At 46.3% G+C, this 27,772-nt stretch overlaps 1 protein-coding gene across 1 annotated transcript in view; it reads left to right on the top strand.

Moving 5' to 3' along the window:
* LOC119951506 (zinc finger protein 850-like) overlaps nt 1-21,241 on the top strand; it is a 43,281-nt gene extending 22,040 nt beyond the window's left edge. Inside the window, exon 3 of the mRNA XM_038774711.1 lies at nt 18,915-21,241. Coding sequence (XP_038630639.1) covers nt 18,915-19,976 — 1,062 coding nt within the window. The 3' untranslated portion in view covers nt 19,977-21,241. The remainder of the gene's footprint in view (nt 1-18,914) is intronic.
* Nucleotides 21,242-27,772: the final 6,531 nt, after the last annotated feature.

Genomic DNA, 27,772 nt, shown 5'->3' with positions numbered 1-27,772 from the left:
AACAGGCGACGGAATGTGGTGACTAGGGGCGTTTCACAGTAACTTAATTGCAGTGTAAATGTAAGCCTACTTGTGACAATAAAAATTATTATTATGTGCACACTCCACATGGACAGTGACCTGGGGCCAGTTTTCGAACCCGGGTCCTCGGTGCCGTGAGGCAGCAGTGCTAACCACTGTGTCACCCCTAAAACTTATAAAATTCTAACAGGATTAGACAGGGTAGATTCAGAAAGACTGTTCCTGATGGTGGGGTAGTCCAGAACTAGGGGTCATAGTTTGCAGGTAAAGAGTAAACATTTTAGGACTGAGGTGAGGAGAAGTTTCTTCACCCAGAAAGTGGTGTATCTGTGGAATTCACTATCACAAAAAGTAGTTAAGATCAAAAAGCTGTGTAATTTCAAGAAGGAATTAGATATAGCTTTTGGGGCTCAAGGGATATGGAGGTGAAGGTGGGATAAAGGTATTGAACTTGATGATTAGCAATGATCATAATAAATGGTGGAGCAGGCTCGAAGGGCTGCTTCTTCTATGTATGTTTCAATGCAATATAGAATTCAATCATAATATGTATAATCATACATATTTATTTCAAATATGCAGTTAGACTTGACATGTATCTACATCTCACCCATTAGAAATCATCAAAACTATTACAGTCAGACAACCCATCAATTATTCTCTTTTCCTCAGCTCCACAGCAAATGAGACAAAGAAAAGCAGCATTATTGCAGTTCCACACTATCCAAATACCTGGTGCCAGCAGAAACCTCGACAATTGAGTGTATATAAATGATGACCAAATATTCAATATTTCAATTGATATCATATTCAACAATGAAAGTGAGAAATTTTAGAACAGTGAATTTGGAGAATATTTCTGTCCCCTTTCAAACCATTCACGTATAAAGTGATTGTGATAACCAGGACACTGCAGAAATATTGCTCATAACCACAGTGACAGATCCAGAATGTCAACCGTGCAGTTTGCTTCCACTTCATAGAATTCCTACAGTGCAGGAGGCTATTTGGCCCATCAACTCTGCACAAACCCGTTGAAAGTGCTCCCTACCGAGGCTCATTCCCCACCCAATCAGGGCAGCACGGTAGTAGCAGTGGTTAGCACAGTTGCTTCACAGCTCCAGGGTCCCAGGTTCGATTTCCTCCTTGGGTCACTGTCTGTGTGGAATCTGCATGTTCTCCCCGTGTGTACATGGGTTTCCTCCCACAGTCCAAAGATGTGGGGCTCAAGTAGGGTGCTCTTTCCAAGGGCGGTGCAGACTCGATGGGCTGAATGGGCTCCTTCTGCACTGTACACTCTATGATTCTATCCCCGTAACCCCATCGAATTTACACAATTTTGGACTGTGGGAGGAAACCCACAGGGAGAACGTGGAAACCCCAGTGGCTTAAGGCTGGAATTGAACCTAGGTCCCTGTCGCTGCAGGGCTGACCATTGTGCCACCATGCCACCCCACTTTAGAACATAATTTTGTGGAAGGACAAATCAGCTGAAAACCTGGTGGTCCGGCGCAGAATGAAAATTTATCTCAAGCTTTGAAAACTGCTGTCAGAAACCTAACCCAGACCAAATAGGACAACGTTCATGGTTTCCCATTGGATTCTGAACACCCGCCCGCCTCCCCTGCTGATGGTGGCCTGACACCTCACAGTGCCCGGCTGATTGGCGGTAGCTCAGGGCCAATAGGAAGAGAGGAATCGAGAGGTGCGGCTCTGCTGGGAGTGGAGCATGCGCAGTTTATGTAATGGCGACAGCGAGGGGTTTTCTTATTTGATGTTCAATCGGTAAATGGAGAAAATGGTGGGGCGCAGGCAGGGGTGGATCAGCGGGTGCGCGGAGAGGCTTCGTAAACATGTGTTGTAAATCGAAAACCCGGAAAACGAAGTTATCGGTCCCTTATTTGCACCGAACGTGGCTGCGTCCAACTTACTGACCCGGATTTATAGCCGCCATATTTGCTGCTGGCAAAGTGCAAACGGCGCAGGCGTGGCAGCCATGTTTATTGGGACTCCATTCAATTGTTTGAATTACAAAGGGAACAATTTGTCCACCAAACTGCTTCACACTGAGTTACAGTGTCATATTGATGAGGCAGAACAACGAGAAATTTCGAAGTCAGTGAGAATAATTTGTATTTATATTATAATTTTAACGCAATAAAACTGTCCAAATGTCAATTCGCAAAAAACCTTAAAGGAGGAAAGAGAGGTGGAGAGGTTTAAATCGGAAATTCCAGAGTTTGTGGCCCAGGCAAATGAAATAGTTCGAATCAGAATGAGAATCATAGAAATTCCCACTGTACAGAAGGAGGCTATTTGCTCCATTGAGTCTGCATTGATCCTCTGAAAGTGCACCTTACCTCAGCTCACTCCTCCGTCCTATCCCTGTAACCCTATAACCCCAGCTAACCTCATCTTTTGCCACTAAGGGGCAATTTAGAATAACGAATCCACCTAACCTGTGCATCGTTGAAACCTGATCACCCGGACGAAATGCACGCAGACACAGAGAGAACATGCAAATTCCACAGTAATCTAAGGCCAGAATTGAACCCGGGTCCCTGGTGCAGAATGAAGATTTATCTCAAACTTTGAAAACAGCTCAGTCAGAATCCTAACCCAGACCGAATAGGGCAATGTTAATGGTTTCCCATTGGATTCTGAACACCCAGGTAACTGTGTGGAGTTTGCACATTCTCCCTGTGTCTGCATGGGTCTCACCCCCATAACTAAAAAATGTCCAGGGTAGGTGCATTGGCCACGCTAAATTGCCCCTTGGAAAATTTGAAACGGTCTTGAGGTTTCCTGATATACCTAATAGGTAGAGGATAGTTATTTGGGATAAATATTAAGCCCCAGTTTTACCCATTTTAAATTAAGATTTCAGCACTCTCATAAACCTCAGGTCATCTCAAAACATAACAGTTTACAAAACAGCATGGAAGCAGCATAATTCACTTTACTAGATTAAAACAGACACTTTAACTGATTTAATGAATACATTTTTCAAGACAGAGTAGGATCCATAGCAACAGCATGGCACGACAAGCTAACATGAAGGCTCTATTGTTATAACAGCTAAACCAGCAAAAGGCCAGTTTGAACTGGCCTTGATAACAGCACAATATCACATTCTTTAACAGGCACAAGTATGCAGATATGAAACAATTAGAACTAATGTTGCAAATTAAAGATGGATGGCTTGAAATAAATGAAAATCGCTTATTGTCACGTGTAGGCTTCAATGAAGTTACTGTGAAAGGCCCCTAGTCGCCACATTCCGGCGCCTGTCCAGGGAGGCTGGTACGGGAATCGAACCGTGCTGCTGGCCTGCTTGGTCTGTTTTAAAAGCCAGCGATTTAGCCCAGTGAGCTAAACCAGCTTGCCGTCAAATCAGATGTGTGTGAGTCTAAGCCAAACCAATTAGGATTATATTGGGGTGTGATTAGATGGTTTAAGACAGATATGAAACAGTATAGCTGTAAGTTTCATTTGGCCGTTTTTAGTTGGTTTGAAGCTGGAGCTGGGCTGGATGATTAGCTGGATTTCTTTCTCTCTTTTTCTTGAATCATCTATACTTTGATCTGAACTATTCACTGTCTCCCTGTATTCATATTTCATTTTCAGACTTTGACTTTTAAAGTTATTGTCGAGCTGTTTGCCTAAGCAAGAAGATAATTTCTGTGATTCTGAGAAAACTTCAAATTGTCTACGAATTGCCTTTTAAATGACTTTCAAATGGTAATCAATAGAAGACAAATAAATAATTCCTATTTGCACCTGAGAAGTTTTAACTTAAATTTTACTGAGTTCCAGTAATCGCAAAGTGCTGCTGAAACCAAATGGTTAAATCTATCAATTTGGCGCAGTTCGGCAAAAGGGTTCTGAACCGTGCTGTTGATCACAACATCAGAGAGGTTCGGAAGCTTCGGGAATAATCATGGAGGCCAGAAGACCGCCAGGACCCACGGCTAGACTAGGGTAAGGGATATCTTTTTCACCCATTAAGAGCGTTAAAGCCGCATCAATCAGTGCTTCGACCTCTGAAAAGGGCATTTTTATAGACTACGTTAAATCAATCAGGTGCAAATAGGAATTGTTTATTTGTCTTCTATTGATTACAATTTGAAAGTCATTTAAAAGGCAATTTGTAGACAATTTGAAGCTTTCAAAGAATCACAGAAATGATCTTCTGGCTTAGGCATGGGGCTGGTTTAGCACAGGGCTATAGTGCTGGCTTTTATAGCAGACCAAGGCAGGCCACCAGCACGGTTCAATTCCCGTACAAGCCTCCCCAAACAGGCGCCGGAATGTAGCGACTAGGGGCTTTTCACAGTAACTTCATTTGGGGCACAGATAGGCGCTTCTGTGGATGTGAAAGAGACTTCAGGATGGTATGTTGCCTCCCTGGTGCCATGGTCCAGGATGTCTCCAAACGGGTAGCGGGCATCCTGAAGGGGGAGGGCAAACAGGCAGAGGTCGTTGTACATATCGGTACTAACAACATAGGCTGGAAGGAGCAGGAGGTCCTGCAGCAGGAGTTCAGGGAGCTAGGCAGAAAGTAAAAAGACAGGACCTTGAGGGTTTTAATCTCAGGATTACTCCCTGTGCCACGTGCCAGTGGGGCTAGAAATAGGATGACAGCAGCTAAACACATCGCTAAACAGCTGGTGTAGGAGGGTGATTTCCGTTATCTGGACCACTGGGAGCTCTTCCGGGGCAGCTGTGATCTGCATAAGAAGGACGGGTTGCATCTAAACTGGAGAGGCATAAATATCCTGGCCGCGGGGTTTGCTAGTGTCACAGGGGAGGGTTTAAACTAGTATGGCAGGGGAGTGGGTACCAGAGCAATAGGTCAGAAGGTGAAAGCATTGAGGAAGAACTAGGGAATATGGCCAGTATGGCTCTGAGGAAGAGCAGACAGGCAGATGTTGCTGAAAACAGTGGGTTTGGTGGCCTGAAGTGCATATGTTTTAATGTGAGAAGTATTACGGGTCAGGCAGGTGAACTTAGAGCTTGGATTAGAACTTGGAACTATGATGTTGTTGCCATTACAGAGACCTGGTTGAGGTAAGGACAGGATTGGCAGCTAAACATTCCAGGATTTAGATGTTTCAGACAGGATAGAGGGGGATGTAAAAGGGGTGGCGGAGTTGCGCGACTGGTTAGGGAGAATATCACAGCTATACTACGGGAGGACACCTCAGAGGGCAGCGAGGCTATATGGGTCGAGATCAGGAATAAGAAGGGTGCAGTCGCAATGTTGGGGGTTTCCAACAGGCCTCCCGACAGGCAGCGGGAGATAGAGAAGCAGATAGGTAGACAGATTTTGTAAACGAGTAAAAACAACAGGGTTGTTGTGATGGGAGACTTCAACTTCCCCAATATTTACTGGGACTGGTTTGTGAAGGGGCTGTTCTCGAGTGACAGCTTTACCCGAAACACTACTTACGTAGTGTCTCCCACCCATCCTCCTCCTCTAACCAAAAAAAAAGTTCTGTCCGTTGGCCTAGTTTCAACCGTTCAGAGGAGGAGGAGCAGTCTCTGGGTGAGTATAAAAACTCACTTTAACCCGGGGATCGAGGCCTAGTTTCGGGAGCCGTTCAGAGGAGGAGGAGGAGCAGTCTCTGAGTGAGTATAAAAACTCACTTTAACCCGGGGATCGAAGCCTAGTTTCGGGAGCCGTTCAGAGGAGGAGAAGCCGTCTCTGGGTGAGTATAAAAACTCACTTTAACCCGGGGATCGAGGCCTAGTTTCGGGAGCCGTTCAGAGGAGGAGGAGCAGTCTCTGGGTGAGTATAAAAACTCACTTTAACCCGGGGATCGAGGCCTAGTTTCGGGAGCCGTTCAGAGGAGGAGGAGCAGTCTCTGGGTGAGTATACAGACCTAACGGTAACTTCCTGTTTTCCACTTTTTTTTCAAAAGTGACATCAGAGGGAAGCTGTGATCTGATTGGTTGATAACCAATCTGCCCCAAATTTAAAACTCGTAAACTTAAATTAAACAAATTAATTAATTAGAGATGGCTGGTCAGGTGATGTGCTTAAGCTGCTTGATGTGGGAGCTGGCAGATCCCATTGCGAGCTGCAGCGACCACATCTGCAGTAAGTGTTGGCTGCTCGAAGAACTCCGGCTCAGAGTTGATGAGCTGGAGTCTGAGCTTCACACACTGAGGCACATCCGGGAGGGGGAGGCTTACCTGGACACTTTGTTTCAGGAGGCAGTCACACCTGTCAGAGTAAATAGTTTAAATCCTGCCAGTGGCCAGGGACAGCAGGGTGTGACTGCAAATCAGGCAGGTAAAGGGAACCAGCAGTCAGGAACTCAGGAGCCTCAGCCCTTGACCCTGTCCAACAGGTACGAGGCACTTGCTCCCTGTGTGGATGGCGAACAGGGCTGCAGGAAGGATGAGTCAGCTGACCAAGGCACCATGGTTCAGCAGGCCATTCAAGGGGAGGAAGTAAATAGGCAAGTTGTAGTTGTAGGGGATTCTATTATCAGAGGGATAGATAGTATCCTTTGTGAGCAGGATAGAGGGTCCCGCATGGTATGTTGCCTGCCCGGTGCTAGGGTGCGGGACATCTCTGACCGGCTTGAAAGGATATTGGAGAGGGAGGAGGAGGATCCAGTTGTTGTGGTCCATGTCGGTACCAACAACTTAGGCAAGTCTAGGAAAGAGGACCTGTTTAGAGATTATAAAGAGTTAGGATTCAAATTAAAAAACAGGTCCTCAAGGGTCATAATCTCCGGATTACTGCCCGAGCCACGTGCAAATTGGCATAGGGAGGCAAGAATAAGGGAAGTTAACACGTGGCTGAAAGAGTGGTGTGGGAAAGAGGGGTTCCTTTTCATGGGACACTGGCATCAGTTTTGGGACAGGGGGGACCTACACCGTTGGGATGGTCTCCACCTGAACCGAGCTGGGACCAGTGTTCTGGCGAAAAGAGTAAATAGGGTGGTCAATAGGACTTTAAACTAGAGATTGGGGGGGGGAAGGGAAAGTCAGGGAACCAAGAGGTGAAGGAATCAGTGGGAAGCGTAGCTTCTTAGGATTACAAAAAAATCACAAAAAGACAGAGCTCAGGAGAGGTTACGATAGTCCCCATCTCACAAAATATGACACAGTGTATGGAAAGGCTCAGTAAACCAAGGTCCACCACACTAAGAAAACAAAAAGGGACAGTCAATAGGGAATTAAAGGTGCTATATTTAAATGCCCGCAGTGTACGGAACAAGGTAGATGAGCTTGTGGCCCAGATTGTGACTGGCAGGTATGATGTGGTAGGCATCACAGAGACATGGTTGCAGGGGGTTCAGGACTGGCAGTTAAACATCCAGGGATTTACAACCTATCGAAAAGACAGAGAGGTGGGTAGAGGGGGCGGGGTTGCCTTGTTAATTAGAAATGAAATTAAATCAATAGCACTAAATGACATAGGGTCAGACGATGTGGAGTCTGTGTGGGTAGAGTTGAGGAACCACAAAGGCAAAAAAAACCATAATGGGAGTTATGTACAGGCCTCCTGACAGTGGTCAGGACCAGGGGCACAAAATGCACCACGAAATAGAAAGGGCATGTCAGAAAGGCAAGGTCACAGTGATCATGGGGGACTTCAATATGCAGGTGGACTGGGTAAATAATGTTGCCAGTGGACCCAAAGAAAGGGAATTCATTGAATGTTTACAGGATGGCTTTTTGGAACAGCTTGTGATGGAGCCCACGAGGGAACAGGCTATTCTGGACTTAGTGTTATGTAATGAGCCAGAATTGATAAAAGATCTTAAAGTAAGGGAACACTTAGGAAGCAGTGATCATAATATGGTAGAATTCAGTCTGCAATTTGAAAGAAGGAAGGTAGAATCAGATGTAAAGGTTTTACAGTTAAATAAAGGTAATTACAGGCGCATGAGGGAGGAACTGACGAAAATCGACTGGAAGCAGAGCCTAGTGGGAAAGACAGTAGAACAGCAATGGCAGGAGTTTCTGGGAGTAATTGAGGACACAGTGCAGAGGTTCATCCCAAAGAAAAGAAAGGTTATCAGAGGGAAGATTAGGCAGCCATGGCTGACAAAGGAAGTCAGGGAATGCATCAAGGCAAAAGAGAGAGCCTATAATGTGGCAAAGAGTAGTGGGAAGTCAGAAGATTGGGAAGGCTACAAAAACAAACAGAGGATAACAAAGAGAGAAATAAGGAAGGAGAGGATCAAATATGAAGGTAGGCTAGCCAGTAACATTAGGAATGATAGTAAAAGTTTCTTTAAATACATTAAAAACAAACGGGAGGCAAAAGTAGACATTGGGCCGCTCCAAAATGACGCTGGTAATCTAGTGATGGGAGACAAGGAAAAAGCTGAGGAACTTAATAAGTACTTTGCGTCAGTCTTCACAGTAGAAGACATGAGTAATATCCCAACAATTCAGGAAAGTCAGGGGGCAGAGTTGAATATGGTTGCCATCACAAAGGAGAAGGTGCTAGAGAAACTAAAAGGTCTGAAAATTGATAAATCTCCGGGCCCAGATGGGCTACATCCTAGAGTTCTAAAGGAGATAGCTGAAGAAATAGTGGAGGCGTTAGTTATGATCTTTCAAAAGTCACTGGAATCAGGGAAAGTCCCAGAGGATTGGAAAATCGCTGTTGTAACCCCCCTGTTCAAGAAGGGAACAAGAAAAAAGATGGAAAATTATAGGCCAATTAGCCTAACCTCGGTTGTTGGCAAACTTCTAGAATCCATCGTTAAGGATGAGATTTCTAAATTCTTGGAAGTGCAGGGTCGGATTAGGACAAGTCAGCATGGATTTAGTAAGGGGAGGTCGTGCCTGACAAACCTGTTAGAGTTCTTTGAAGAGATAACAAATAGGTTAGACCAAGGAGAGCCAATGGATGTTATCTATCTTGACTTCCAAAAGGCCTTTGACAAGGTGCCTCACGGGAGACTGCTGAGTAAAATAAGGGCCCATGGTATTCGAGGCAAGGTACTAACATGGATTGACGATTGGCTGTCAGACAGAAGGCAGAGAGTTGGGATAAAAGGTTCTTTTTCGGAATGGCAACCGGTGACAAGTGGTGTCCCGCAGGGTTCAGTGTTGGGGCCACAGCTGTTCTCTTTATATATTAACGATCTAGATGACGGGACTGGGGGCATTCTGGCCAAGTTTGCCGATGATACAAAGATAGGTGGAGGGGCAGGTAGTATTGAGGAGGTGGGGAGGCTGCAGAAAGATTTAGACAGTTTAGGAGAATGGTCCAAGAAGTGGCTGATGAAATTCAACGTGGGCAAGTGCGAGGTCTTGCACTTTGGAAAAAAGAATAGAGGCATGGACTATTTTCTAAACGGTGACAAAATTCATAATGCTAAAGTGCAAAGGGACTTGGGAGTCCTAGTCCAGGATTCTCTAAAGGTAAACTTGCAGGTTGAGTCCGTAATTAAGAAAGCAAATGTAATGTTGTCATTTATCTCAAGAGGCTTGGAATATAAAAGCAGGGATGTACTTCTGAGGCTTTATAAAGCACTAGTTAGGCCCCATTTAGAATACTGTGAGCAATTTTGGGCCCCACACCTCAGGAAGGACATACTGGCACTGGAGCGGGTCCAGCGGAGATTCACACAGATGATCCCAGGAATGGTAGGCCTAACATACGATGAACGTCTGAGGATCGTAGGATTATATTCATTGGAGTTTAGGAGGTTGAGGGGAGATCTAATAGAAACTTACAAGATAATGAATGGATTGGATAGGATGGACGTAGGGAAGTTGTTTCCATTAGCAGGGGAGACTAGGACGCGGGGGCACAGCCTTAGAATAAAAGGGAGTCACTTTAGAACAGAGATGAGGAGAATTTTCTTCAGCCAGAGAGTGGTAGGTCTGTGGAATTCATTGCCACAGAGGGCGGTGGAGGCCGGGACATTGAGTGTCTTTGAGACAGAAATTGATAAATTCTTGATTTCTCGAGGAATTAAGGGCTATGGGGAGAGAGCGGGTAAATGGAGTTGAAATCAACCATGATTGAATGGTGGAGTGGACTCGATGGGCCGAATGGCCTTACTTCCGCTCCTATGTCTTATGGTCTTATGGGACTCACTTAGTGCTAGGGGCCTGGACGGGGCAGAGTTTGTAAGGAGCATCCAGGAGGGCTTCTTAAAACGATATGTAGACAGTCCAACTATCGGGCTATACTGGACCTGGTATTGGGGAATGAGCCTGGCCAGGTGGTAGAAGTTTCAGTAGGGGAGCATTTCGGGAACAGTGACCACAATTCACAAGTTTTAAAGTGCTGGTGGACAAGGAAAAGAATGGTCCTAGGGTGAATGTGCGAACTTGGGGGAAGGCTAATTATAACAATATTAGGCGGGAACTGAAGAACCTAGATTGTGGGAGGATGTTTGAGTGTAAATCAACATCTGACATGTGGGAGGCTTTCAAATGTCAGTTGAAAGGAATTCAGGACCGGCATGTTCCTGTGCGGAAGAAGGATAAATACGGCAAATTTCGGGAACCTTCGATAACAAGAGATGTTGTAGGCCTCATCAAAAAGAAAAAGGAGGCATTTGTCAGGGCTAGAAAGCTGGGAACAGACAAAGCCTGTGTGGAATATAAGGAAAGTAGGAAGGAACTTAAGCAAGGAGTCAGGGGGGCTAGAAGAGGTCACGAAACGTCATTGGCAAATAGGGTTAAAGAAAATCCCAAGGCTTTTTACACATACATAAAAAGCAAGAGGGTAGCCAGGGAAAGCGTTGGCCCACTGAAGGATAGGCAAGGGAATCTATATGTGGAGCCAGAGGAAATGGGCGAGGTACTAAATCAATACTTTGAATCAGTATTCACCAAAGAGAAGGAATTAATGGATGTTGAGTCTGGAGAAGGGTGTGTAGATAGCCTGGGTCACATTGAGATCCAAAAAGATGAGGTGTTGGGCGTCTTGAAAAATATTAAGGTAGATAAGTCCCCAGGGCCGGATGGGATCTACCCCAGAATACTGAAGGAGGCTAGAGAGGAAGTTGCTGAGGCCTTGACAGAAATCTTTGGATCCCGTTGTTCCTTTGTTTAAGAAGGGTAGCAAGGATAATCCAGGGAACTACAGGCCGGTGAGCCTTACGTCAGTGGTAGGGAAATTACTGGAGAGAATTCTTTGAGACAGGATCTACTCCCATTTGGAAACAAATGAGCGTATTAGTGAGAGGCAGCATAGTTTTATGAAGGGGAGGTCGTGTCTCACTAACTTGATAGAGTTTTTCAAAGAAGTCACAAAGATGATTGATGCAGGTAGGGCAGTGGATGTTGTCTATACAGATTTCAGTAAGGCCTTTGACAGGGTCCCTCATGGTAGACTGGTACAAAAGGTGAAGTCACACGGGATCAGGGATGAGCTGGCAAGGTGGATACAGAACTGGCTCGGTCTTAGAAGGCAGAGAGTAGCAATGGAAGGGTGCTTTCTAATTGGAGGGCTGTGACTAGTGGTGTTCCGCAGGGATCAGTGCTGAGACCTTTGCTGTGCTTAGTATATAAATGATTTGAAGGAAAATGTAACTGGTCTGATTAGTAAGTTTGCAGACGACACAAAGGTTGGTGGAATTGCGGATAGCGATGAGGACTGTCAGAGGATACAGCAGGATTTAGATCGTTTGGAGACTTGGGTGGAGAGATGGCAGATGGAGTATAATCCGGACAAATGTGGGGTAACTCATTTTGGAAGGTCTAATGCAGGTCGGGAATATACAGTGAATGGTAGAACCCTCAAGAGTATTGAAAGTCAGAGAGATCTAGGTGTACAGATCCACAGGTCACTGAAAGGGGCAACACAGGTGGAGAAGGTAGTCAAAAGGCATACGGCATGCTTGCCTTCATTGGCCGGGGCATTGAGTCTAAGAATTGGTAAGTCATGTTGCAGCTGTATAGAATCTTAGTTAGGCCACACTTGGAGTATCGTGTTCAATTCTGGTCGCCACACTACCAGAAGAATGTGGAGGCTTTAGAGAGGGTGCAGATGAGATTTACCAGGATGTTGCCTTGTATGGAGGGCATTATCTATGAGGAGCGGTTGAATAAACTCGGTTTGTTCTCACTGGAACGACGGAGGTTGAGGGGCGACCTGATAGAGGTGTACAAAATTATATGGGGCATAGACAGAGTGGATAGTCAGAGGCTTTCCCCAGGGTAGAGGGGTCAATTACTAGGGGGCATAGGTTTTAAGGTGCGAGGGGCAAGCTTTAGAGGAGATGTACAAGGCAAGTTTTTTACACAGAGGGTAGTGGGTGCCTGGAACTCGCTGCTGGAGGAGGTGGTGGAAGCAGGGGACGATCGTGACATTTAAGGGGCATCTTGACAAATACATGAATAGGATGGGAATAGAGGGATACGGACCCAGAAAGTGTAGAAGATTTTAGTTTAGACGGGCAGCATGGTCGGCACGGGCTTGGAGGGCCGAAGGGCCTGTTCCTATGCCGTACTTTTCTTTGCTGTTGGTTCAAACAGCTCAACAATAACTTTAAAAGTCAAAGTCTGTAAATGAAATATGAATACAGGGAGACAGTGAATAGTTCAGATCAAAGTATAGATGATTCAAGAAAAAAAGAGAGAGAGAAGAAATCCAGCTAATCATCCAGTCCAGATCCAGCTTCAAACCAACTAAAAATGGCCGAACGAAACTTACAGCTATACTGTTTCATATCGGTCATAAGCCATCAAATCACACCCCAATACGATCTTAATTAGTTTGGGTTAGACACAAACACATCTGATTTGATGGCAAGCCGTCCATCTTTAATATGCAACATTAGTTCTAATTGTTTCGTATCTGCATACTTGAGTATGTTAAAGAATGCGATAGTGTGCTGTTATGAAGGCCAGTTCAAACTGGCCTTTTGCTGGCTTAGCTGTTATAACAATAGAGCCTTCATGTTACCTTGTCGTGCCATGCTATTGCTATGGCTGTTGCTACGGATCCTGCTCTGGTTCCCCGGGTGGGGAACAGAGAGAAGTAGACCTTGGAAAATAGGCAACAGGTTTAGATAAAGGATCTGGATCGGTGCAGGTTGGGAGGGCCGAAGGGCCTGTTTCTGTGCTGTAATTTTCTTTGTTCTTTGTTCTTTGCTCTGTCCTTGGACACTGTCTTTTAATCTAGTAAAGTGAATTATGCTGCTTCTATGCTGTTTTGTAAACTGTTATGTATTGAGATGACCTGAGGTTTATGAGAGTGTTGAAATCCTTAATTTAAAATGGGTAAAACTGGGGCTTAGTATTTATCCTAAATAACTATCCTCTACCTATTAGGTGTGTCAGGTTTAGGTATTCCAAACAACGGAAAACCTTTTACCATGTTTTTTCATGAAAGAGATGGTTACATGACTGCAGTACCAGCCCAAGAACAGGGTGATCAGTTAAGACCGGTTGGGTACTATTCCCTTAAACTTGACAGTGTGGCACTAGCATTTGGCAGTTGTTTACGAGCCATGGAAGCCACATATCGAGTTGTAATGATGACACCAGGCCTTGTTCTAGACCAAACGTCAACCATTAAATGGCCACACTCAGTCCATTCTCTACTATCCATGAACAGTATCACAAGTTATATCAGCTAGACGGACAGCAGTTTTGGAAGCTCCCAACCTATATTTTCACAAAGCCAGTCCTGTAAACCCATCATCTTTGCTCCCGCTTCCCGAGGAGCAAAAGGGAGGGGAGAGAGAAGGGCATGACTATGTGAAAATAATAGAGGAAATGGAAGAAGTACACATAGTAGAAGAGCCATTACAGAACGCAGATTTAATCTTATTCACTGATGGTTCTTCTTTTACTGACAAGGGTATCAGAAAAGCTGGGTGGGCAGTCACAAGCCTATATGAGTATTGGCTGAAGGAAGTTTGCCCCCAGGTACATCAGCTCAGCAGGCCGAATTAAAGGCACTAACAGAAGCATGTCATGTGGCAAGAGATAAAACTGCTAACATCTATACTGACTCCAGATATGGTTTTGGAGTAGCATGATTTTGGCCATCTGTGGAGAAAAAGAGGATTTTTCGCAACAGCAGGTACACCTATCCAAAATGGAAAGGATGTACGAGACCTTCTAGCAGCTATGACCTTGCCCAAAGAAGTATCAGTTCTAAAATGTAAAGCCCATACTCATGAGGACACTATGGAAGCAAGAGGAAATGCTCTTGCGGACCAAGCAACAAGGGAAGCTGCCTCCTTTTGTGCCTCTCAGTGGCATCAGGAAACAGTTGACTTCTACATTGTAACAAAGGAATAGATGAGAGATTCAGCAGCAGATAAGCTGAAACTGGGGTGGGATCGGGCAATATTGTTGAAGTGGAAATAGGTGGTCTTGGTGATGATCTGGTGATGATATGTGGGTGCAAGCTCATCCCTTGGTCAAATATGCTACCAAAGTTTTGAACAGTCTAGTTCAATCTCAGAGAGTTAGGGGGAAAGGAATAGAATTGTAGTCTCGGGAGTACAGTTTATAGCAGGGTCTGAAGACTTCAGTCTTCTATTCATAATAATCTTTGTTAGTGTCACAAGTAGGCTTACTTTTTTAACTGCAATGAGGTTACTGTCAAAACCCCTAGTCGCCACGCTACGGCACCTGTTCAGTTACACTGAGGGAGAAGAATTCAGAATGTCCAATTCACCTAACGAGAGGGCAGCATGGTGGCCTAGTGGTTAGCGCTGCTGTTTCACGCCACCGAGGACCTGTGTTCAATCCAGACCCCGGGTCACTGTTCGTGTGAAGTTTGCATATTGTCTCCGTGCATGCTTGGGTCTCACCCCCATTAGCACAGATTGAAAAACACGTACCTTGATCAATTCTGTTTCCCAGAAGCAAAACAAAAACCCTTTTTTAAAATTTAGAGGACCCAATTATTTTTTTTTCCAATTAAGGGGCAATTTAGCGTGGCCAGTCCACCTAACCTGCACATCTTTGGGTTGTGGGGGTGAAACCCATGCAGACAAAGGGAGAATGTGAAAACTCCACACGGACAGTGACCCTGAGCCAGGATCGAACCCGGGTCCTCAGTGCCGCAGCTCCAGTGTTATCCACTGCGCCACATGCCGCCCCACAGAAACCTTTTTAAAACACACTAAACCCCCAGGCTTTTAACTCTTGTCCCAATATTTAGAGGCCAATATTCCTAAATTCTTCCAGTTGTCACACTTCCCAATATTTAAATGGAGAAATTTCAGCTCATCCAGTACATGATGTCAACCAAGTCAGGACGATGTGTGACTTGGAGGGGAGTTTAGAGGTGATGGTGTCCATTTATACCTTCTGACCTGGTCTTTTGAGTTGCTGGAGGTTCAGGGTTTCAGAGATTCTGTGAAAATTCTGGTTGTGTTGCAGATACATGAAATCTGTCTCCTCCACCCACTGCCACAGCTAGCTCTCTCCCTCTCTCTATTTGTTCTCAGTCATAGAGTCATACAGTACAGAAGAGTCACTTCGATGCATCCAGTCTGCATTGACAAAACTATTCTAAATCAACACTAATCGCACTTCATAGAATCTCTACTGTGCAAAAGGAGGCGATTCGGCCTATTGAACCTGCACCGACCCTCTGAAAAAGCACCCTACCTAGGTGCAATCCCCAACCCTATCCCCGTAACCTCACCTAGGGGCATTTTAACATAGCCAATCCACCTAACATGCACATCTTTGGACTATGGGAGGAAGCCAGAGCACCCGGAGGAAACCCACACAGACACAAGGAGAACGTGCAAACTCCACACAGTCACTCAAGGTTCAAATAGAACCTGGGTCATTGGCATTATGAGGCAGCAGTGTTAACCAGTGTGCCTATGTCCCAGTACATGGCCCATGATTTGAAAGTTATGACATTTCAAGTGCTCATCATGCACATAACTTTTAAAGGTTATGGGGTTTCCCACCTCGACTACCCACCCCGGCATTGCATTCCAGACTCCCACGGCCTTCTGGGTGAAAAATGTTTTCCTCAAATTCCCTCTGAATCTCCTGGCCCTCAGCATAAAACAATATTCCCCATTATTGACCCTTCAACTAAGGGGAACAGCTGCTTCCTATCTACCTTACCCCTCATAATCGCGTACACCTCAATCAGGTCCCCTCTTAGCCTTCGCTGCTCGAAAGAAAACTGCCCCAGGCGATCCAGCCTCTCTTCATTGCTCAAATGCACCATTCCAGGTAACAGCCTGATGAATCTCCTCTGCACCCTCTCCAGTATAGTCACATCCTTCCTGTAGTGAGGCAACCATCAGTACTCCAGCTCCAGCTGTGGTCTAACCAAAGTTTTGTCCAGCTCCAACATAACCTCCCTGCTCTTAAAAACGATGCCATAACTGAAAAGCATAAGTGTCCTATATGCCTCTTACCTACCCTATTAACCTCCTCAGGATCCTGCCTACTTCAGGGATCTATGGACAAGCACCCCAAGATCCTCTGTTCCTCTGAGTTTCCTACGTTCCTGTCATTCATTAAGTACTCCTTTATCTTGTTACTCCTTCCAAAGTGCATCACCTCGCACTTTTCAGGGTTAAATTCCATCTGCCACTGATCGGCCCACCTGACCAACCCATCTATATCTTCCTGTAACAAAAAAGAAAATGCATTTTTCTTTCGTTTCAGATTCCAGCATCTGCAGTAATTTGCTTTTATACCTTTCTGTAACCTGAGACCTCCTTCATCACTCTACTAATCTCCATGTCATCCACAAACTTAGTAATCACTCCTTCCACATTCTAATTGATATTGTTGAAATGTATTACAAACAATAAGGGACCTAACACTGATCCATGTGGCACTCCACTGGTTCCAGTCACACAGTCTTCTACCACCATTCTCTGTCTCCTCCAGAAGCCAGTTTTGGTTCCAACTTGCTTCGTTGCCCTGGATCCCATGTGCTTTTACTTTATTTTTCAGCCTCCTGTGTGGGCCTCGTCAAAGGCTTTGCTGGAATCCATATAAACCACATCAATTACGCACCTAGTCACCTCCTTGGAAAATTCAGTCAACTTCATTAGGCATGATCTCTGACAAAGGCATGCTGACTATCCCTCATCAAACCATGCCTCCAAGTGGAAATTGATTTTCTCCAAGTGTTTCCCTACCACGGATGTGAAACTCATTGGTCTGTAATTCCCTGATTTATCACCACAACCCTTCTTGAAAAGTGGAACCACATTAGCTGTACTCCAGTCCTCTGTAACCTCCTCTATGGCCAGAGAGGTATTAAAACTTTGGGTCAGAGGACCAGTAGTTTCCTTCCGTGCATCCTGCAGCAGCCTGGGATTCAATTAATCCAGACCTGGGGATTTGGTTAAGCTCACCAAAACCTCTAATACTCTTCAATCCCTATGTAAAACTGTTCAAGAACCTCATAGTCCAGTTCCGGTTTCCTCCCACAGTCCAAAGATGTGCGGGTTAGGTGGATTGGCCATGCTAATTTGCCCGTAGTGTCCTAATAAAAGTAAGGTTAAGGGGGGGGGGTGGTTGTTGGGTTATGGGTATAGGGTGGATACGTGGGTTTGAGTAGGGTGATCATGGCTCGGCACAACATTGAGGGCCGAAGGGCCTGTTCTGTGCTGTACTGTTCTATGTTCTATGTTCCCTGATGTCCCTATATCCTCCGCTCACGAGTGAAGACAGATGTGAAGTACTCATATTAACACCCTACCAATGTCCTCCAGCTCCACGCACAGATTTCCCTCTTGGTCCCTAACGGCATCTACTCTTTCTCTGGTTAACCTCTTCCCCTTTAATATACTGACAGAGTATGTCCCTATGTACTTAATCCTACCCACCAGTGATTTTTCATCACCCCCTCTCCTCTCCTACTTGCTTTCTTCAGCTCCCTCCTGCACTTTCTATGCCCCCCCTCCACTTAGGCCTCTGATGATTTGCTGCCTTTGTACCTGCTAAACGCCTCTCTTTCTTATCCAGTCCTGAATATTCCTGGACATCCAGGATTCTCTGTGCTTGTTGCTCCTACTTTCCACCCTAAAGGAAACATGGTGGGCCTGTACTCTCTTAATCCGGAATGTGGCGACTTGGGGATTTTCACAGTAACCTCATTGCAGTGTTAATGTAACCTCACTTGTGATAATAAAGATTATTATTATTTCCTTTTTAAACACCCCCATCCCCCCTCCCCACTACTCTGCTGTAGATTTTCCCACAAGAAGCTACATTGGCTAAATCCTGCCTAATTGTTTACAAAATCTGCCATCTCCCAATCCAAAATTCTTTTTTGCAGATCATCTTTTTCCTTTTCCACAACAAAGTTACTCGTGGTTGCTTTCACTAAAATGTTCCCCCACTGTCACATGTCCCTCTTCATTCCCCAGAATTAGATCCAGCACTGTGCCACTCCTTGTTGGACCTTCCACATACTGACATAAAAAGCTCCCGTGAACCTATTTTAAGAAATCCACCTTTCTAAACCCTTTACACTATGACTATCCCAATTAATATTGGGGAAGTTGAAACCTCGTTATATAATTACCCTATTGTCGTTATTATTTTCACAGACCTCAGTGAATTGTCTACATGTCTGCTCCTCTACTGCTCACTGACTGTTTGGGGGTCTATAATACTTTCCCAGCAATTTGAATGCCCCCTTGTTATTTTGATGAGATGTCAAACACTTGCATAGGATTAGGTTGGGACCCTTACCTGAGGAACATTCGTGAAACATATCGGTGCTTGTTACAATCCAGCAGCTTACAAAATCACTTTTGCAAGTGCCAGATTCATTCAGCTCAATTTCACAACCTGCCTTTGTATTTTTGTGGGTTCTCTCTCACTCTCTTTTTTTCTGTTTTAATCAATTTCACAGGGTTTCAGAAGAGGGGGGTTTGCAGTTGGGAAACTGAAACCCAACATCACATCAGGATCTGACAGAATTGCCCAATTTATCGTGACCTGAGTATCATCAGATTTTGAATATGGAAGGAAAAGGCACTGTTCACAGTGGGGATAAATCATACTCGTGTTCTGCGTGTGGACGAGGCTTCAGCCGATCATCTGACCTGTCAAGACATAAATGCAGTCAGAATGTGGAAAAGCTGTGGAAATGTGGGGACTGTGGGAAAGGATTTAATTTTCCAATTCAGCTCGAGGTTCATCAGCGCATTCACACTGGGGAGAGACCGTTCATATGCTCCATATGTGGGAAGGGATTCACCCGGTTATATCACTTAATAACACACCAACGAATTCACACCGGGGAGAGACCGTTCACCTGCTCCAAGTGTGGGAAGCGATTCGCTCAGTCATCCAACATGCAGACACACCAGCTAATTCATACTGGGGAGAGGTTTTTTAAATGTGCAGACTGTGGAAAGTGCTTTAAAAGTTCAGGGGAACTGATATATCATCAACGTGTTCACACTGATGAGAGACCATTCAGGTGCTCTAACTGTGGGACTGGCTTCATACGATCATCGCAACTCTCTGAACACCAGCTGACTCACACTGGCGAGAAGCTGTTCATCTGCTCCGAGTGTGGGAAGGGATTTAATCGCTCTTCCAACCTACAGACACACCAGCGGGTTCACACTGGAGAGAGACCCTTCACCTGCTCTGAGTGTGGGAAAGGATTCACTCAGTTATCCAGCTTGCTGCGACACCAGCAGGTTCACACTTCCGAGAGACCTTTTAAGTGCTCGGACTGTGGCAAGTATTACAAAAGTTCCGGGGACCTGATGTACCATCAACGTGTTCACACCGATGAGAGACCGTTCAGGTGCTCCCTCTGTGGAACAGGGTTCAGGCGATCAAATGACCTCACTGACCACAAGCGAATTCACACAGGGGAGAGACCTTTCACCTGCTCCAAGTGTGGAAAGGGATTCACTCAGTCATCCAACCTGCAAACACACCAGAGAGTTCACACCGGGGAGAGACCATTCACCTGCTCCAAGTGTGGAAAGGGATTCACTCAGTCATCCCACCTGATGACACACCAGAGAGTTCACATGTAAGTACTGTTAGATTGTGCTGTTTAGCACATTCAGGACTGAACCATGTTTATTGGGGTCTGTTTCTGCTGGTGTTAGTGAATTCCTGTCCAGTTATAATATTCTGGATAAAATTCAAATAAACAGCTTGGTGTTAAATACAGTGTGGTGAAGTTTTTAATCTCTTTTTAGATATCCTTTTTAATGCCTCCCCCTCTCCCCATCTCCTTCATCCGCACCGCCAACAAGAAATGTGAGAAGTTCATGGAGCTTCTTTGTCACTGAGATTGAGGCAACCCGATCAGCTTCCCTCCCTTCCAATTGCCCACCGGGAAAATGTCTTGAGTTCAGACTTGTCTGAGTCATGAATCATTAATCTATGCCCCCTGGTCATTGATCCCTCCACCAAAGGGAAACATTTCTTCCTGTCTACTCTATCTATGCCCCTCATAATTTTATACATCTTAATTATGTCCCCCCTCAGTCTCCTCTGATCCAAGGAAAACAATCCAAGTGTCTCCAATCTTTCTTCACAACTAAAACTCTGCAGCCCAGGCAACATCCTGGTAAATCTCGTCTGTGCCCTTTCCAGTGCTATCACATCCCTCCTAAAATGTGATTCTAGAACTGCACGCAATACTCTAGCTGTAGCCAAACCAACAGTTCCAGCATAACCTCCCTCCTCTTAAACTCTATGCCTCGGCTAATAAAGGCATGTATACCATATGCCTTCTTAACCACTGTATTCACCAGCTCTGGTACCTTAAGGGATCTGCCAAGTGCAGCACCTCACTTATCCAGATTGAATTTTCCACTGATTAGTCCATTTGACCAGCCTGTTTATATCCTGCTGTAATTGAAGTCTATCCTCCTCACTATTTACCACCCCACCAATTTCCGTATCAACCGCAAACTTACTTATCAACCCTGCTACATTAATATCTAAATCATTTACATAAACCACAAACAATAAAGGCCCCAACACTGATCCCTGCAGGATCCCACTTGAGGCAGGCTTCCAGTAAAAAAAAAACCCTCGACCATCACCCTCTGCTTCCTGCCGCTCAGCCATCTTTGGATCCAATTTGACAAATTTCCTTGGATCCCATGGGCTCTTATGTTCGCTATCAGTCTGCGCTGTGGGATCGTATCAAATGCCTTGCTGAGATCCAAGTAGACTTTGTCAAATGCATTTTCTTCATTGACACACCTGGTCACCTCTTCGAAAAAGTCAATCAATTTGGTCAGACCTGACCTCCCCTTAACAAAACCATGCTGACAAGGAATAGTGCGGAGGGGGGGGGGGGGGGGGGGGGAATAGAGCATAGGGTGTCCTTATATGCCGCTGATTTGCTGTGATACGTGTCAGAACCGAGTGTGTCGATAGGGAGAATATTGGAGCTGCTTCGAGTGTTTGGGTCATTCTCTGGGTACAAACTAAATCTAGACAAGAGTGAGTATTTTGTGGTGTCTCGGCCGGGGGTGGGGGCAGGGGTGGAGGAGTGGGCTGCCATTCCACAGGGCAGGGACTCACTTTAGGTACCTGGGGTTGCAGGTTGCCCAGGGGGCGGGGGGGGTTCGCAGGTACAACATTTCTAGTTTGGTGGTCAGAATAAAAGCTGATCTGGGACGGTGCGATGGTCTCACCCTGTCACTGGCAGGTTGGGAACAGGCGGTTAAAATGAATGTGCTGCCGCGATTTCTGTTTATTTTTAAATGCCTGCCGATTTTCCTGCCAAAGGCTTTTTTCAGAGAGATTGAGGGAACGATTACTTCATTCATATGGGGCGGGGAAGTGCCCAGTGTTAGAAAGGAGCGGCTACAGAGGGGAAGGCAGGCAGGGGGTTTGGATCTTCAGAACCTGATATATTACTACTGGGCGGCGAATGTGGAGAAGGTGAAATGAAAAAAAAAAGAAAATCGCTTATTATCACGAGTAGGCTTCAAATGAAGTTACTGTGACAAGCCCCTAGTCGCACATTCCTGTTCGGGGAGGCTGTTACGGGAATTGAACCGTGCTGCTGGCCTGTCTTGGTCTGCTTTCAAAGCCAGAGATTTAGCCCTTGCTAAACAGCCCCAGGTGCGGAGCTGGATCAGAGGGGTTGATTCCCAGTGGGTCAGAATGGAGGAGAGTTTGTGCAGGGGGTCGGGATTGAAAGCACGAGCAACAGTGCCACTCCCGATAGCTCCGGGGAAATACTCAGGGAGATCGGTAATAATAGCTTCATTGAGAATTTGGAGGCAGTTGCGCCAATACTTTGGTTTGGGGGCAGGGTCAAAGGAAATGCCGATTCGGGGGAACCACACATTTGAGCCAGGGAGGTGGGATGGAAATTTCCGGAAATGGGAAGAGAAGGGGATCAAGACACTAAAAGATTTGTTTCTTAGGGGTCGGTTTGCAGGATTGAAGGAACTGGAGGCAAACTATGGGCTGGAGCAGGGGGAAATGTTTAGGTACATGCAGTTCGAGATTTTGCCAGAAAGGAGATACAGAGCTTCCTGGTGAAACCGGCCTCCACACTGCTGAAGGAGGTGCAGACGACAGGGGGACTGGAGATGGGGGTAGTGTCAGCGGTTTACGGAGCTATTTTGGAAGAGGAGAAGGCACCACTGGAAGGGATCAAAGCAAAGTGGGAGGAAACGTTGGGAGAGGATATGGAGGAGGGGTTCTGATGTGAGGTGCTCCGGAGAGTGAATGCCTCCACCTCGTGCGCGAGGTTAGGGCTGATACAGCTGAAGGTGGTATACAGAGCACACCTCACGAGGGCGAGGATGAGCCAATTCTTTGAAAGGGTAGAAGATGTGTGTGAACGTTGCGGCGGGGGGGGGCCTAATCACGTTCATATGTTTTGGTCCTGTCCAAAGCTGGAGGATTACTGGAAGGAGGTTTTTAGGGTAATTTCTAAAGTGGTGCACGTGAAACTGCACCCGGGACCCCGGGTGGCCATATTCGGGCTGTCGGACCAGCCAAGGTTGGAAACGGGTGCGGAGGCAGATGTTGTTACCTTCGCCTCATTGATCGCCCGAAGGCGGATCCTGATAGGATGGAGAGCAACCTCTCCACCGTGTCCTGGCGTGGCGGGTGGACTTGTTGGAATTCTTGACTCTTGAGAAGATTAAGTTTGAACTGAGGGGAAGGATGGAGGGGTTCTACAATTCATGGGCATTATTCATCATGCACTTTCAAGAACTGGATAACATCGAACATTAGTTGAGGGGGGGGGGGGGTGGGTGGGAGGGTTGGGGGGATATTCACCAGGAAGCTCTGTATCTCCTTTCTGGCAAAATCTCGAACTGCATGTACCTAAACATTTCCCCCTGCTCCAGCCCATAGTTTGCCTCCAGTTCCTTCAATCCTGCAAACCGACCCCTAAGAAACAAATCTTTTAGTGTGTGTTGATGGTGACTATGGTGATTCTTGATTCTTTTTTGTCATTTGCTTATGTGAACACCGTGCTAATGTTTGGGGTTTGGTGGGAAGATGGGATCGATGTTATTTGTATGGGGATTGACATATTTGTTACTGATTATTGTTTGTTGTTGGTGGGTGTAAATTTGGGAGAAAATGTGAAAAAAGAGGAGAATAAAAAATATTTAAAAAAAAAACAAAACCATGCTGACTGTTCTTGATTAATCCCTTACTCTCCAAATGCAGATGAATTATGCCTCTCAGAATTGCTTCCAATAGATTCCCCACCACTGAGGTTAGAATGACTGGCCTGTAGTTTCCTGGTTTATCCCTTTCTCCTTTCTTGAATAATGATACCACATCGGCTATCCTACAGTCCTCTGGCACCTCTCCTGTGACAAACAAGATTTTAAAATGATTGCCATGGCTCCTGCCAGTTCCTCCCTTGCCTCTCTCAACAACCTGGGATACATTGCATCTGGGTCTGGAGATTTGTTTACTTTTAAGCCTGCCAGACCACTCAGAAGCTTCCCTCTGTCTATGTTAATTTCTTTAATTTGATCACAATTCTTCCTAATTTCCATACCCACGCCAGCCCTTTCACAAGTGAACATCGAAACAAAGTATTCATTTAGAACCCTACCTACGTCTCCGGCTCCACACACAAGTTACCAGTATGGGCCCTACTCATTTCCCTAGTTATCCTTTTCCCCTTAATCCACTTGTAAAACAACTTACGATTTTCCTTTATTTTACCTGCCAGTATCCTTTCAAGTCCTGTTTTTCACTCCAGCGGTGGGGAGAGAGGGCAACCCTGTCTTGTCCCGCGGTGCAGTCTGAAGTAATCTGATGTCGTCCTGTTCGTCCTTACACTAGCCTCTGGGGCCTGATACAACAGCCTAACTCAGTCAATGAACCCCTCCCCGAACCCAAACCTTCCCAGCACCTCCCACAGATAGTCCCACTCGACCCGGTCAAAAACCTTTTCCGCATCCATGGCTACCACTATCTCTGCCTCCCTGCTCTCCAGGGGCATCATGATCACATTAAGCAGCCTTCTTAGATTGGCCGCTAGTTGCTTACCCTTTACGAACCCAGTTTGGTCCTCTGCAATTACGTCCGGTACACAGTCCTCAATTCTTCTTTTTCTTTTTATAAAATTAGATTATCCAATTATTTTTTCCAATTAAGGGGCAATTTAGCATGGCCAATCCACCTACTCTGCACATTTTTGGGTTGTGGGGGCGAAACCCACGCAGACACGGGGAGAATGTGCAAACTCCACACGGACAGTGACCCAGAGCCGGGATCAAACCTGGGACCTCAGCGCCGTGAGGCGGTTGTGCTAACCACTAGGCCACCGTGCTGCCCCCACAGTCCTCAATTCTACTCGCCAAGATCTTGGCCCATAACTTAGCATCTACGTTGATCAAGGAGATCAGCCTGTAAGACCCACAAGCCTCCGGGTCTTTATCCTGTTTCAGAATAAGCAAAATAGTGGCCTGCGACATTGTCGGGGGGTAGAACCCCTCTGTCTCTTGCCTCGTTGAAAACCCTGACCAGCACCGGCCCCACTATCTCGGCAAACGTTTTGTAAAACTTCACCGGATAACCATCCGGCCCCGGGGCTTTACCCGACTGCATGACCTTCAGGCCCCCCAATTCCTCTTCGATCCTAACAAGGGCCCCCAGTCCATCTACCGACCCCCTATCTACTCTTGGGAAGGTCAGTCCTTCCAGAAATCGCCTCATACCCTCCGGTCCCCTGGGGGGCTCCGAAGTGTACAGCTTACTATAAAAGTCCCGAAACACCTTGTTCAGCCCTGCCGAGTCCCCCACCAAATTTCTCTCCCCATCCGCTATCCTTCCTATCTCCCTAGCCGCTTCTCTCTTCTTTAGTTGTTGCTCGAACATTCTGCTGGCCTCTCTCCATGCTCATATATCGCTCCTTTTGCCTTTCTAAGCTGCTCTACAGCCTTGCCTCTGGTCAGCGCCCCAAACTCGGCCTGCAGCCTCTGCCGTTTCCTGAGTAACTCTGGCCTCGGAGACTCCACGTAGCTCCTGTCCGTCCGTAAAATTTCTTGAACCAGTCGGTCCATTTCTGCCCTGTCTGCGTGTCCCTATGGGCCCGAATTGAGACCAGCTCCCCTCTCACCACTGCCTTCAGTGCCTCCCAGAGCACTGCTGCTGAGACTTCTCCGGTATCATTTACCTGCAGGTAATTCTGCATGCATTTCCTAAGTCGCTCACACACCGCCTCGTCCGCAAGCAATCCAACTTCCAACTCCATTGTGGGCGCTGAAAGCTATCCTTACAAATCCGTAGGTGTACCCAGTGCGGAGCATGTCCGATATGGTAATTGCCGAATATGCTGCCCCCACCATCCCGGCCAGCAAGTTCCTACTCATGACAAAGAAATCAATTCGGGAATACACCTTATAGACGTGGGAGTAATACGAAAACTCCCTCGCCGACGACCGGCTAAATCTCCATGGATCAGCTCCTCCCATTTGCTCCATGAACCCTCTCAGTTCCTTTGCCATCACTGGCAATCTGCCCGTTTTTAAAGACGGCCGATCCAGGTTCGGGTCCAGGACTGTGTTCAAGTCCCCACCCATAATCAGTCTGCGTGAGTCCAAGTCGCGGATCTTCCCTAGCAACCTCCTGATAAAATCCACATTGTCCCAATTAGGGGCATACATACTGACCAAGACTACTCTCACCCCTTCGGGCTTACCCTTAACCATAATAAATCTACTGCCCCCATCCGCAACTGTACCCTCCGACTCAAATTGAACCCTTTTATTAATCAGGATCGCAACCCCCCTAGTCTTAGTGTCGAGCCCCGAATGAAAGACCTGACTAACCCAGCCTTTCCTTAACCTAACCTGGTCTGCCACTTTCAGGTGCGTCTCCTGCAGAATGACTACATCCGCCTTCAGAACCCGCAAGTGCGCGGACACACGCGCCCTCTTCCCTGGCCCGTTTAGCCCTCTAACATTCCAGGTGATCAGCCTGGATGGGGGGCACTTCGCCCCCCTCCCCTTTGCCGATCAGCCATCCCCTTTCCTTGGCCAGCCTTGCAGCCGTGTGTCGCGCTTCCTCTGGGCCGCCTCCTGGCTGGCTCCACCCATGACCTCCCCACTGTTGCCATGGCAAGTTTCCATCCTCGTCAACTCTCCCCCCCCCACCCCCCAGTAACACCTACCTAACTGCTCTAGTCTAACTAAATGAATTCCCCCCCCCAACCTGGCTTCCATTGAACAGCCCACCCAGCTAGCTTGGTGGCTCCCCGCTTCGGTGCCAGCGCGTCTCTCACCCATTGTTCCCTGGCTACCGACCCCCCGGCCCTACCCGTCCATACCACTTCCCCAAACCAGCCCTGCTTAAGCGCACACAAGTCAAAGACATCCCCAACAATAGTGCAATTTAGATCAAACAGATAGAGATAAGAAGTACCCAGGCACTCTCAGCCCTTCCCCTCCTCACACAGAAGAAGATTGCAAAAAATTCCCCCAAAACCCCCATCATAACCACACCTTTTTAACTATTTTCTTTTTCACGCAATCTCATCTTTAATAACAGACTCTAAAATCTTACCAATGACCGAAGTCAGGCCAACCGGCCTATAATTTTCCGTCTTCTGCCTCCCTCCCTTCTTAAACAGTGGTGTTACATTACCACCTTCCAGTCCCGTGGGACCTTTCCTGCCTCCAGTGATTCCTGAAAAATCATCACCAATGCCTCCACAATTTCCTCAGCTATCTCTTTTAGGACCCTGGGGTGTAGCCCATCCGGTCCAGGTGACTTATACACCTTCGAACCTTTCAGTTTCCCCAGAACCTTCTCCTTAGTAATGGTCACTGCACTCACTTCTGCCCCTTGGTTCTCCTGGAGCTCTAGCATCCCACTGGTGTCTTCCAGCGTGAAGACTGATGCAAAGTAACTATCCAGTTTGTCTGTCACTTCTTTGTTTCCTATTATTACTTCTCCAGCCATATTTTCTAGTGGTCCAATGTCTATTTTTGCCTCTCTCTTACCCTTTATATATTGAAAACATCTCTTCCTATCTTCCTTTATATTAGTAGCTAGCTTGCACTCATACTTCATCTTCTCTCCCCTTATTGCTTTTTTAGTTGTCCTCTGCTCGCTTTTAAAGGCTTTCCAATCCTCTGGTTTCGCACTAATCCTCATCACTTTGTATGCTTTTTCTTTAGTTTTTATGCTGTCCTTGACATCCCTCGTCAGCCATGGATGCCTTGTTCTCCCCTTAGCATGTTTCCTCCTCCTTGGGATGAATTTCTTTTGTGCCTCCTGAATAACCCCCAAAAACTCCTGCCATTGCTGTTCCACTGTCTTCCCTGGTTGGATCATTTTCCAATCAACTCTAGTCAGTTCCTCCCTCATGTCT

This window comes from Scyliorhinus canicula, chromosome 17 (genome assembly GCF_902713615.1).
Source record: "Scyliorhinus canicula chromosome 17, sScyCan1.1, whole genome shotgun sequence".
In the NCBI taxonomy this organism is placed as follows: domain Eukaryota; kingdom Metazoa; phylum Chordata; class Chondrichthyes; order Carcharhiniformes; family Scyliorhinidae; genus Scyliorhinus; species Scyliorhinus canicula.
This window is presented reverse-complemented; position numbering and strand designations above follow the sequence as displayed.